The sequence below is a fragment of the Suricata suricatta genome, chromosome 6 (genome assembly GCF_006229205.1).
Source record: "Suricata suricatta isolate VVHF042 chromosome 6, meerkat_22Aug2017_6uvM2_HiC, whole genome shotgun sequence".
Taxonomy (NCBI): Eukaryota; Metazoa; Chordata; class Mammalia; order Carnivora; family Herpestidae; genus Suricata; species Suricata suricatta.
Genome location: NC_043705.1, coordinates 3,910,475 through 3,924,647, shown reverse-complemented (window position 1 = coordinate 3,924,647; position 14,173 = coordinate 3,910,475). Strand labels below are relative to the sequence as shown.

Genomic DNA, 14,173 nt, shown 5'->3' with positions numbered 1-14,173 from the left:
AGGGAGGAGGTTTCAATCAGAAAATCTGCCCAGTTACTGAAACCATGATTACCAAGTGGCATGATTAATAGGAGAACTAACCCCAGTCTCTGATCCACTTAGGTCAAGCAGTCAAGCGCACACATTTTCAAGTAGGGGAAGCAGGGTCCTAAAGGCCACACAGCACTTCTGGCTGGATGGGCCCCAACAAATACCTAGATTATTAAGAGGTACTTGGCTATCTTGCATGATTTAACTTTTGTCTAAGCTTTCCTGATTTGCAGCTTCTTTTTCTGCTTTTTTAAAAAATAGTTTATTGTCACATTGGTTTTAATACAACACCCATTGCTCTTCTCCACAAGTGCCCCCCTCCATCACCACCGCTTCTTTTCCCTCCTCCCTCTTCCCCTTCTACCCTCAGTTTATTTTCAGTATTCAATAGTCTCTCAGGTTTTGCCTCCCTCTCTCTCCCCAGCTCTCTTTCCCTCTTCCCCTCCCCCTGGTCCTCCATTACGTTTCTCCTGTTCTCCTTTTAGACCTATGAGTGCAAATATATGGTATCTATCCTTCTCTGCCTGACTTATTTCACTTAGCATGACACCCTCGAGATCCATCCACTTTCCTACAAATGGCCATATGACATTCGTTCTCATTGCCATGTAATACTCCATTGTGTATATATACCACATCTTCTTGATCCATTCATCAGGTGATGGACATTTAGATTCTTTCCATGTTTTGGCTATTGTTTACAGTGCTGCAGTGAACATTGGGATACATGTGCCCTATGGATCGGCACTTCTTTATCCCTGGCAGTGCTATTGCAGAATCATAAGGGAATTCTATTGGTGGTTATTTGAGGAACCTCCACACTGTTTTCCAGGGCAGCTGCACCAGTTTACATTGCCACCAAGAGTGCAGGAGGGTGCCCGTCACTCCACACCCTCACCAACATCTATAGTCTCTTGATTTGTTCATTTTAGCCACTCTGACCAGTGTGAGGTGGTATCTCAGTGTGGCTTTGATTTGTGTTTCCCTGATGATGAGTGATCTTGAGCATCGTTTCATGTGTCTGTAGGCCATCTGACTGTCCTCTTTGGAAAAGTGTCTGTTCATACCTTCTGCCCATTTCTTCACTTGGTTATTTGTTTTTTGGGAGTGGGGTTTAGTGAGGTCCTTGTAGAAGTTGGATACTAGTCCTTTATCTCATATGTCATTTGCAACTATCTTTTCCCATTCTGTCAGTGGCCTATTAGTTTTCTTGATTGTTTCCTTTACAGTGCAGAAGCTTTTTATCTAGATGAGGTTCCAGTAACTCACTTTTGCTTTTATTTCCCTTGCCTTTGGGGATGTGTCGAGTAGGAAGTTGCTGCGGTTGAAGTCAAGGAGGTTGTTTCCTACTTTCTCCTCTAGGGTTTTGATGGTTTCTTGTCTCACATTCAGGTCCTTCAGCCCTTTTGAGTTTAATTTTGTGTATGGTGTAAGAAAGTGGTCTAGTTTCATTCTTCCACATGTTCCTGTCCAGTTCTCCAGGCACCACCTGCTAAAGAGGCAGTCTTGTTTCCATTGGATTTTCTTTCCTGCTTTGCCAAAAATTAATTGGCTGTACATTTGTGGGCCCAGTTCTGGGTTCTCTATTCTTTTCCTTTGGTCTATGTGTCTGTTTTTGTGCCAATACCATACTGTCTTGATGATGACAGCTTTGTAGTAAAGGCTAAAGTCTGGGATTGTGATGCCTTCCGTTTTGGTTTTCTTCTTCAATATTACTTTGGCTATTCAGGGAATTTTGTGGTTCCATAAGAATTTGAGGATAGTTTGTTCTGACTTTGAGAAGAATGTTGGTACGATTTTGATGGGGATTGCATTGACTGTGTAGATTGTTTTGTGTAGTAATGACATTTTCACAATGTTTATTCTTCTGATCCATGAACAGGAAATGTTTTGCCATTTCTTGGTGTCTTTTCAACCCCATTCTTAAGTTTTCTATAGTTTTCATCATATAGGTCTTTTACATCCTTGCTTAGCTTTATTCTAGGTATTTTATGGTTTTTCGTGCAATTATGAATGAGATCAGTTTCTTGATTTCTCTTTCTGCTACCTCATTGTTGGGGTATAGGAATGCAACTGATTTCTCTACATTGATTTTGTACCCTGCAACTTTACTGAATTCATTGATCAGTACTAGAAGGCTTCTGGTGGAGTCTGCTGGGTTTTCACATAGAGTACCATGTCATCTGTGAAAAGTGAAAGTTTGACTGCTTCTTTGCCAATTCTGATGCATTTTACTTCCTTTTGTTGTCTGATTGCTGCTGCTAGGACTTCCAACACTATGTTAAACAACAGGGGTGACAGTGGACACCCCTGTAGTGTTCCTGATATTAGAGAGAAAGCTCTCAATTTTCCCCCATTGAAGATATTAGCTGTGGGCTTTTCATAAACTGATTTTATAATGTTTAAGTAATTTCCTTCTATTCCGACTTTCTCAAGGGTTTTTATTAAGAAAGGGTGTTGTATTTTGTCAAATGCTTTTTCTGCATCTATCAACAGGATCATATGGTTTTTATCCTTTCTTTTGTTAAAGTGATGGATCACATTGATGGATTTGTGAATATTGAACCAGCCCTGTAACCCAGGAATGAACCAAACTCGATCATGATGAATAATACTTTTTATATGCTGTTGAATTCGATTTGCTAGTATCTTGTTGAGTATTTTTGCATCTGTATTCATTAAGGATATTGGTCTGTAGTTCTCATCTTTTGCTGGGTCTCTGTCTGGTTTGGGTATCAAGGTGATGCTGGCTTCATAGAATGAGTTTGGGAGTTTTCCTACTATTTCTAATTTTGGAATAGTTTGAGAAGAATTGGTATTAACTGCTTTAAATGACTGGTAGAATTCCCCTTGGAAGCCATCTGACCCTGGGCTCTTATTCGTTGGGAGATTTTTAATAAAGGATTCTATTTCTTCAGTGGTTATCAGTCTATTCATGCTTTCTATATCTTCCCTTTTGAATTTTGGCAGTGCATGTGCATTTAGGAACTTGTCCATTTTTTTTAGGTTGTCCAGCTTGTTGGCATATAATTTTTCATAGTAATCTCTGATGATTGCTTGTATTTCTAAGGGATTGGTTGTAATAGATCCTTTTCCATTCATGATTTTATCTATCTGGGTGCTCTCTCTTTTTTTTCTGAGGAGTCTGGCTAGAGGTTTATCAATTTTGTTTATTTTTTCAAAGAACCAACTCTTGGTTTCATTGATCTGCTCAACTGTTTTTGTGAATTCTATATTGTTTATTTCTGCCCTGATCTTTATTATTTTTTTCTTATGCTGGGTTTGGGGTGCTCTTGCTGCCCTCCATCTAGATCCAGTAGGTGTTCTGTTGGAGTCTGAATTTGCGCTTTTTCTAGTTTGTTGAAATAGGCCTGGATTGCCCTATCTTTCCTCTTAGGACTGCTTTTGCTGCATCCCAGAGATTTTGAGTTGTTGTATTTTCGTTTTTATTCATTTCCATAGATTTTTCAATTTCTTCTCTAATTGCCTGATTAGCCCAATCATTCTTTAGTAGGGTGGTTTCTAACCTCCACATTTTTGGAGGTTTTCCAGACTGTATCCTGTGGTTCATTTCAAGTTTCATAGCATTGTGATCTGAAAGTGTGCATGGTATGATATCTATTCGTTTATACTTATGGAGGGCTGCTTTATGCCCCAGTATGTGATCTATCTTGGAGAATATGCCATGTGCACTCGAAAAGAAGGTGAATTTACTAACTTCAGGATGCAGAGTTCTAAAAATATCTATCAATTCCATCTGTTCCAATGTGTCATTCAGGTTCATTGTTTCTTTAGAGATTTTCTGTCTGTTTGATCTATCCATTGCTCTCCGTGGAGTGTTAACGTCCCTTGCAATTACAACATTCTTATCAATAAGATTGTTTCTTTTTGTGATCAATTGTTTTATGCATTTGGGCACTCCCGAATTTGGCTCATAGATATTTATAATTCTTAGTTCTTCCTGATGAAGAGACCCTGTAATTTTTATATAATGTCCTCCTTCATTTCTTGTTACTGCATTTACCTTAAAGTCCAGTTTGTCTGATATATGTATGGCTTCTCTGGCTTTTTTTTTTTTTTTTTTTTGGCCTCCAGTCACATGATAGATATTTCTCCATCCCTTTACTTTCAACCTGAAGGTATATTTAGGTCCAAAGTGAGTCTCTTGTGGACAGCAAATAGATGGACTTTGGGGTTTTTTTAAATCCATTCTGCTACCCTGTATCGTTTGGTTGGAGCATTCAGTCCATTTACATTCAGTGTTATTATTGAAAATGTGGGTTTAGAGTCATTGTGCTCTCCCCAGAATTCATGTTTATAGTCATGTCTCTGGCACCTTGTATTCTTTCCAATATTTCCCTCCTAGAGTCCTTCTTAGGATTTCCTGTAGGGCTGGTTTGGTGGTCATGAATTCTTTCAATTTTTGTTTATTTGGAAACACTTTTGTCTCTCCTATTTTGAATGACAGGCTTGTTGGATAAAGGATTGTTGGCTGCATGTTTTTTCTGTTCATCACATTGAAGATTTCATGCCATTTCTTCCTGGCCTGCTAAGTTTCATTAGATAGGTCTATAGCCACTATAATAGGTTTCCCTTTGTACATGAGGGCCCTTTTATCTCTAGCTGCTTTCAGAAAATCTCTTTATATTTATATTTTTCCAGTTTCTCTATGATTTGTCGTGCCGAAGGTTTATTCAATTTACGTCTCCAGGGTTTCTTTGCACCTATTGAATTTGATTATCTATTTATTTCTCCAGATTTGGGAAATTCTCTGTTATAATTTGGTCTGGTATCCCTTCAGGACCTTTCTCTCTGTCTTCCTCTTCAGGAATTCCTATGATACAGATATTGTTCTGTTTGATTGTATCACTCAGGTGTTGAATTCTCCTTTCCTGCTCTTGGATCAATTTCTCTCTGTTTCTTTCAGCTTCCTCTTCTGCTATAACTATATCTTCTAATTCACCTATTCTTCTCTCTTTCTCTTTAATCCTGAGATGGCTGCCTCCATTTTATTATTCACCTCATTTATGGGCTTTTTTTTTTAACTCATCACACCTATTTTCAAAGTTCCTAGTCATTGTCTCAGTTGTTTCTTTGATGCTTTATTTCAACCCCAGTGATTAATTTTATGACGTTTTTAAAATTCTTGTTCATTGATGTTGTTTTGGTCTGTGTTGAGCAGTTCTGTGGCTGTGATTTCTCTGTGGAGGTTCTTCTGGAGAGAGTTCCTTCCTTTCATCACTTTGGTTAGCTTTCTGTCCCTTGTCAGTTTTAAAAAGCTCGTTGTGCACTGCGCACCTGTTGATATTGCTCTGTTAAAGGAGGCTTATTGACTCTCTAGGGCCTGTTGTTTCAGAAAATATTCTTTTAATTGTTTCTCTCAGTTTCTCTTGTTGTGCCTTTGATTATTTTATTTCCCTACTCAGCAATATTTGGGACTCGCCATCATGCACACTTTGGCTTGTTTCTTGAAGTAGCCCTGAGAAGGAAAACCGGCAAATACAGAGGAAACAGAAGCACACAATCGCACTGACAAACCAAACAAACAAACAAATTAAAAGAGGGAAAGGAAGGAAAGAAAATGGAGAGGAAAGAGAAGAAAGGAAGAGAAGAAAAGAATAAATAAAGAGCAGAGACAACAAAGGACAATGGAGAGTCTAAAAGTGTATGACCAGTTGAGGGGAGAGATAAGGATGAGATATGGGAGAATATATCTGGATTGCAATAAAGAAAAAAAGGGAAAAAAAGAAGAAAAAAGAGGGAGAAAGGACAATGAGTAACCTCTTAAAAATAATTTTTAAGTAAAAAAGGTAATAAAAATAAAAATAATAAGTACAAGAAAAAAAAAGAGAGAGGAAAATAAAAGGAAAAAAAGCAGCAGCTCCTTCTCCCATGAATAAGAGTGGTTTGGTATAGTAGGTCTCCTGGGGTGCTCTCAGAGGCCCGGCCTTGGTGGATGCAGAGAGAAGAATGGAGGCGTTCCAAACTCTGCTTGAACTAAGTGCTGCAGGCCAGTCTAATGAGTCCAATCTCCTTGTGCCATAGCTGAACCAAGTTGTATTTTCCAAGCCCACCTCGTTTCAAAATCCTAGTCCATGCACTTTTATGCTACCACAGAGGAGATGTACTTGCTTTGGTGGCTGGCTTCTTAGCCAGGATCTCGTAGGTGGAGGGAGCAGTTTCTCTAGGCTCTGGCAGGGATTTGTGCTGCTGATGCTGGAGGTGAGGTGCAAGCCGTCACAGAATCCACTGTTGACTCCCAGCCCCCAGCCAGGATAGCAATTGCATAGGGGGAAAAATCAGTTTCTCTAGGGGCTGGCTGGGATTTGCACTGCTGCTGCCTGAGGCAGGTGGCAGCAGGTGGTGAAGTGCATGCCCTTAAAGGTGCCACCACCAACTCGTAGCCTCCAGCTGGGATCACGATCATTCTGGGGGAGGGATCAGATTCTCTTGGCTCTGACCAGGATTTGCACTGCTGCTGCCCCAGGCATTTGGCGCTGCCAGAAATGAGCTGTGTGCTCCTGCACTAAAGCGCCCCTCTGCCTCCACTGCTGCCATCACCCTGCTGGGATCATGTAGGAGTGGGGGCTATTTTTTCCCTGTTGGCACCCGGGAATCTGGATTCACATGGCCAATGTTGGAGGTGAGATTTGCCATGGAAATGAGGTGTGTGACTCCTGCTCCCACAGCTGAGGCCAAAGTGTGTGTCCCTGGAGTCGCTACCTCAGTGGCCGCCACCTCCCTGCTGGGATGGCCAGGGGTGGAAGCTGTTTTTTCCCTTGTGGCACCTGGTTTCGAGAATTGGGCCACCCAGCAGTTACATATAGAGTGAGAGTTTTTTTCTCCCAGCAGGGTCAACATTCTTTATCTCTTCCCAAGAGACAGTACTATGAGCGTGTTCAGTTTCTCTTTCTCTTCCCTTTGTCTCTAAGGGACTCTGTGTGCTTGCCCTGTGTTGAGCTGGGGCTCCCACCTCCCCTGCCCATCTCAGGCTGGTTCGTTTTCCAATCTCCCCAGTTGGCACTCACTCACTCAGGCATCTTTGAGGTTGTCTTCTTTCTGGAGTCTGTATTTTCTCCTTCCATTCTTGCAAATGAGAGTAATGTCCTTCTCAGTTTGATAGATGGGGAAGATGAAGTTTACAGAGCTCCCTTTCTCTCCACCATCATGGCTCCTCCCCTGCTTTTTGTTATATTTAATAAAGCAAATACTAACCATCAAATTATTTTCCAGATTCCATAGCTTCTTTGCTTCTGTCTCCTCTCACAATCTCTTGGTCTTTGTGTATTTATGCTTTAATTAGTCCCTTCATAAGTAGTAAAGGGTAATGTCTGAAAAAAACCTGAAAATGCCTTTAAATTTTTTATTGTGCTCTTTGTTTGAATGATAGTTTAGCTCGGTTGAATATTTAGATCTGATAGTGGCATTTGAAAAGATATTTTTTTGCTATATTGATTACTTAAAACATATTATTTAATTTCCATGTTTTTTTTCTGCTCAATCTTTTGTTTTAATTAATAGTTTATTTCCATGTTCATTTCCATATAACACCCAGTGTTCTTCCCCACAAGTGTCCCTCTCTATGACCATCACCCCCCTTTCCTTTCCCTCCTCCCTCTTCAGCCCTCAGTTTCTTCTCAGCATTCAAAAGTACCTAATGATTTGCCTTACTCCCTCTCCTCAACTCTTTCCTCCCCTTTCCCATTCCAATGCTCCCTTATTAGGTTTCTCCTGTTAGACCTAGGAGTGACAACATATGGTATCTGTCCTTCTCTGCCTGACTTATTTCGCTTAGCATGACACCCTCGAGGTCCATCCACTTTGCTACAAATGGCCATATTTCATTTTTTTCTCATGGCCATGTAGTATATACACACTCCACATCTTGGTCCATTCATCAGTTGATGGACATTTATGTAAAAATTTTCAACAAGATACTAGCAAGTGGATTTCAACAGAATATAAAAAATAATTATTCACCACAATCAAGTGGAATTTATTTATGGGCATCAGAGCTGGTTCAGTATTTGCAAATCAATCAATGTGATACATCACATTAATAAAAGAAAAGATCACCGTATGACCCTGTCAATAGATGCAGAAAAAGCATTTGACAAAATACAGCATCCTTTTTTAATAAAAACCCTCAAGAATGTTGGGGAAGAAGGAACATACCTTAACATCATAAAATCCATACATGAAGAGTACCCAGCTAATATCATCCTCTATCAGAAAAAACTGAGAGCTTTCCTCCTGAGATCAGGAACACAACAGAGTTGTCCACTCTCACTCCTGTTATTTAACATAGTGTTGGAATTCCTAGAATCAGCAATCAGACAACAACAACAACAAAAAAATAAAGGCATGAGAATTGGTAAAGCATAAGTCAAACTTTCACTTTTTGCAGATGATATACTTTCTACATGGAAAACCCAACAGACTCCACCAAAAGTCTGCTAGAACTGATATATGAATTAAGCCAAGTCACAGTGTACAAAATCAGCATACAGAAATTTGTTGCACTTTTATACACCATTAATGAAGTAACAGAAAGAGAAATCAAGAAACTCATCACAATCACAATTGTAACAAGTACTACAAAATACCTGGGAATAAATCTAAGCAAAGATATAAAAGATATGTATGCTGAAGACTACAGAAAACTTATGAAGGAAATTTAAGAAGACACAAGGAAATGGCAAAACACCCCATGCTCATGGGTCAGAAGAATATTGTTAAAATGTCAATATTACACAAATCAATCTACACATTCAATGCAATCCCAATCAAATTTGCACCAGAATTCTTCTCAAAGCTATAACAAACAATCCTAAAATTTGTATGGAACCAGAAAAGACCTCAAATAACCAAAATAATATTGAAGAAGAAAACCAAAGCAGGAAGGTTCACAATCCCTGACTTTAGCCTTGACTAAAAAATTGTAATCATCAAGACAGCATGGTATTGGCACAAAAACAGACATGGAAACCAATGGAATAGTATGGAGAACCCAGGAATGGACCCACAAATGAACAAGCAACTATTCTTTGAGAAACAAGGAAAGAGTATCCAATAGAAAAAAGACAGGCTCTTTAGCAAAAAGTGCTGGGAGAACTGAACAGCAACATGCAGAAGAATGAAACTAGAACACTTTCTTAACACCATTCACAAAAACAAACTCAAAATGGATGAAGGACCTGAATGTGAGACAGGAAACCATCAAAACCCTAGAGGAGAAAGCAGGATACAGCCTCCTTGACCTCAACTGCAGCAATTTCCTACTTGACATATCCCCAAAGGAAAGGGAATCAAGAGCAAACATGGACTATTGGGACCTTATCAAGATATAAAGCTTCTGTACTCTAAGGGAAACAATCAACAAAACTAAAAGGCCATCAGTGGAATGGGGAAAAAAGTTGCAAATGACATATTGGATAAAGGGCTAGTATCCAAAATCTATAAGGAACTTACCAAACTTCACTCCTGAAAAACAAATAATTCAGTGAAGAAATGGGCAGAAAACATGAACAGGCACTTCTCCAAAGAGGGTATCCAGATTGCCAATAGACACATGAAACGATGCTCAATGTAACTCATCATAAGTGAAATACAAATCAAAACCACACTGAGATACCACCTCATGCTGGTCAGAGTGGCTAAAGTGTACAAATCAGGAGACTACAGATGCTGGCAAGGATGTGGAGATATGGGCACCCTCTTACACTGTTGGAGTGAATGCAAACTGGTGCAGCCACTTTGGAAAACAGTGTGGAGGTTCCTCAAAAATTTAACAGTAGAACTCCCCTATGGCCCAGCAATAGCACTGCTAGAAATTTCCTCAAGGAATACAGGAGTGCTGATACATAGGGGCATGTGTACCCCAATGTTCATAGCATCACTTTCAACAATAGCTATGGAAAGAGACTAAATGTCCATCAACGGACAAATGTGTAAAGAAGATGTAGTTTATATATACAATGGAATACTACATGGGAATGAGAAAGAATGAAATCCTGCCATCTGTAGCAACATGGATGGAACTGGAGGGTATCCTGCTATGTGAAATAAGCTAGTCAGAGAAAGATACCATATGTTTTCACTCATATGTGAATCTTGATAAACTTAACAGAAAACTATGGAGGAAGGAAAGGAGGAAAATTAGAGTGGGAGGGAGGCAAACCATAAGAGACTCTTAACTATTGAGAACAGACTGAGGGTTGATGGGAGTGAGGGAAAGTGGAAAGTTGGTGATGGCCACTGAGGTGGGCACTTGTTGGGATGATGACTGGGTGTTGTATGCAAGCCAGTTTGATAATAAATTACATTTAAAAATAAATAAAATATTTCCTTACTGCACTACAAACAAACAAATAAATAATGTAGTAAGTTTAAATCACATGGAAGCCCACATAAATTCTGTATGGATTATACTTTTAGTTTGCATTGAATTTTTAGAGCTTTGTTTTTTCTCGTGGATGCCATAATTTAAAAAATGAAAGTAAAAGTAAGATTGTATAGTAAATCAATTTTTCTATATCTGCACAATTCTGTCAAAATACTTGAAATAGATTGATAAATTTCATTTTCTTTGGACAGAGAGACATAAAGAATGATATGCACTTTCTTCCCCTTTCTCCCAATTTGTAATTCCTTTAAAGAGAATAATACATAAATTGATCAATTTAAAAAACGTTCACTCATTTAATTACTTTAATAATAAAAATCATAATTAAATGTAATCACAGAATCACAGTTTTGAATTTTTATTATGTTTTTCATAATATAAATAAGCCAATATGATGAAACTTGTCTCATCTCAGGCTTAAACTAGTGGAGACATGGTTATATATTATATAGTATTTTAAGTTATTTTTATATATGTAATATGTACATATAACATATGTTATTTATACACAATATGCGTGTATACACATTTATATACACACAATATGTGTGAAAAATATAGAAATAAAGTGTTTTATATTTTGTTTGAGTTTATTTACTTATTTATTTTGAGAGAAAGAGAGCACAAGCAGAGAAGGAGCAGAGAGGGAGGGAGAGAGAGAATACAAGCAGGGTCCACACTGTCAGTACAGAGCCTGATGCAGTGCTCGATCTCATGACCCAAGAGATCATGACCTGAGCCAAAATCAAGAGTCAGACTCTTAACTGACTGAGATACTCAGGCACCCCAATTATGTTTTATGGGAACATATATTATGACAGAATTAATTTTACACAGAGGGTAGAATGTATATTTCAAGAACACTGGGGAGTGCAGGTAACATTTCAGTTGAGTTTTTAGGAATATTTAAAGGTTTACCAGGTAAACGTGTACTCCAGAGTGAAAAAATTTGTGCATGAAAGTTAATGGTATGTTTGAAGAAGAGCAAAGAGCTTTTTGTAGATAGAGAATAGGATCTTGGATTCATGCAAAAAGTGTTTGGGTGAATAAAACACTACTGTAACTGGACTTACATTCAATTCTTATAGGATTCTGTTTCTTTTACTACTACTTATGGCATTGTTTATTAAAAAAACAACACTTAGAACAAATAATCTATGAGCTAATAATAACATTTTAGGTTATACTTATATGTCATATATTTTCTGAACAAGAGAATTTCTCATTACCAGTGTTCTCCAGGCCCCTTTCACATCTTTGTTTCGCAGAGTATAGATAATAGGATTTAAGACTGGGGTGACTATGGTATAGAAAAGAGAGACAAACTTTCCCTGATTTTTTGAGCTACTTCTGGCTGGCTGAAGGTACATAAATATGATGGTGCCATAGAAAATGATTACCACAATCAGGTGGGATGAACAAGTCCCAAAGGCCTTCCGGCGCCCCGCGGCTGATTTTATCCTCAGCACAGCTTTTGTTATAAAGCCATAGGATACTAAGATAAGTGACACAGGGACAATTAGAAAAATCACACTAGCTACGAAAAGTTCTACTTCATTGAAAGTTGTGTCCACACAGGCCAGTTTGATGAGCACAGGAACCTCGCAGAAAATGTGGTCCAGTTTGCGATGTCCACAAAGAGGCAGCTGCACAGTAAGGGAGCATTGAATTAAGGAGGTGATCAGTCCACTAAGCCATGCTATGCTGGCTAGGGATGCACAGAGCTGAGGATGCATAATGGCTGTGTATTGCAGAGGCCGGCAGACAGCAGCATACCGGTCATAAGCCATGACTGCCAAGAGAATACATTCGGAGGAACCCAACCCCATGGCCACATACAGCTGGGCCACACATCCACCATAGCTCATGCTTTTCTCTTTCTTATTCATAGTAACTAGCAACTGTGGGGCAACACTGGTGGTAAAGCAGATGTCCACACAAGACAGATTGCTGAGGAAAAAATACATGGGAGTGTGGAGTTTGGAGACTACACAAGACACTAAAATGATGGCAGTGTTCCCCAGAATGTTCAAGATGTAGAAAAGCAAACTTATGATGAAAAGGATCCTTTCTAGCTGGGGTTCATCTGCAAATCCTAGGAGAAGAAACCCTTTTTCAGAGCTGTTGTTGCTTCCCTCCATTGTCCTTTATAATTTATAAAAGGATTAAGATTCTGGGGAAAAAAGATGATAAGATGACCATTAGTAAACTGTGGTGTTTCTTATATGATTGTCCTCTTTTTGTGACATTCAACCACACTGTAAAAGCTGATAACACTTTTCTCATTATCTATTCTTCTACAGAAAAATGTCTCTTCCGTTTTCTTGAACACATTTCACTTTTCCTGATGGAACAACACTAATTCAAACACTATCACAATGCTCTCCCTCTCTTGTTTACAGCCAAAATCCAAGAGGGTGTTATCTGCCCCACACTCTTCTTCTTGTACAGACATCTCTATAAACTTAGTGATGTTTATTTGTAAGACTCTATTCTACCAATTTTGGTTTGATTCTCCTAAAAGATTTTGCCATCACATTTTTCTTAATTAAACAATGGCAGACAGATATTAGTGAGACATTAAGAAAATTAATGCTTAGGTGTTTTTGGAGAGAATACAGGTTAGTTAATGCTACTGATGGTACATCTCATACATTAAAAGGATTTTGAAATGGTGTGTCAAAAAGGAAATTCTGAAAAGATGGTCTTCAAGAAATAGGACAATCAAATTACCATCAACCTGATGGGCCATTAATTGCTTTAAACATTGGCATTATCTTCACACAGAATTTGAACTATGTATATATTTAACTAAATGACTATACAACAGTGACACCTGGGTGGGTGAGTCTGTTGAGGGTCCAATACTTGATTTTGGCTAAGGATTCTCTCTCTCTCTCTCTCTCTCTCTCTCTCTCTCTCTCTCTCTCTCTCTCTCTCCCTCTGCCCCTCTCTCCAGCTCTATCTCTCTCATTCTCTCTGTGTCTCTAAAATAATTTTTTAATGACCAGATAACAATCTTACGTACACACATTATTCCATAGTTTCTCTTTACTTCCCCCCTCCTTCCTTTCTTATCTCCTTTCCACTTATTTTTTTTAATTTCTTGATTATTGTTACTTACTTTTCAAGTATTTAGGAATGAGTTCGAGAAGTAGTCTCCTTTTGTAGGTACTTCCAATTCAACAAAAACTTCAAATCTCTTCTTTTTAAAACATAAATACTGGATGAGAGAAGATATCAGTGAAGTAAGAGTACCCTGGAGTTGTCCTGTCTCAGGAACACAACTAGATGATTTCCACAACTAAAGGGAGAGAAGAGCCCACATGGAAGAAGGCATGAAGTGTGGAGACATGGTTTAGGGGAGAAATGTATCAGGGGCTGAGGAGGGGAAGGATCCCTGTTTGCTAAGAGGGAGAGAGAGAGAGAGAGAGAGAGAGAGAGAGAGAGAGAGAGAGAGAGAGAGAGAGAGAGAGAGAGAGAAAGAGAGGAATGCACAAGGACAACATTTCCCCAAAGTCATTGACCTGGAAAACAAGAGGAGCTAATTTCCTGAGTTTTTGTAGCAAGTGGTGGTAAAGCCTGGAGTTGGAAAAGTCAGTATACTTGTCTAGAATAAAACAAGGAGGGCATTGTGCTGCCCCTGAAAGAAGGCACAAAAAACACCTGGGGGTAGACAGCATGGAAAGAACAAACTGAAGAGTGCCTGGGGTAAATGGAGGGAGATTGCTTGATTTT

The 14,173-nt window shown here is 38.9% G+C and overlaps 1 protein-coding gene across 1 annotated transcript; it reads right to left on the bottom strand.

Annotated features, from left to right (window-relative positions):
• Positions 1-11,622: 11,622 nt before the first annotated feature.
• LOC115294896 (olfactory receptor 2G6) lies at positions 11,623-12,576 on the bottom strand. The gene has a single exon (XM_029942929.1). It carries the CDS (start codon positions 12,574-12,576, stop codon positions 11,623-11,625), a length of 954 nt encoding a protein of 317 aa, XP_029798789.1.
• Between the last annotated feature and the right edge of the window lie 1,597 nt (positions 12,577-14,173).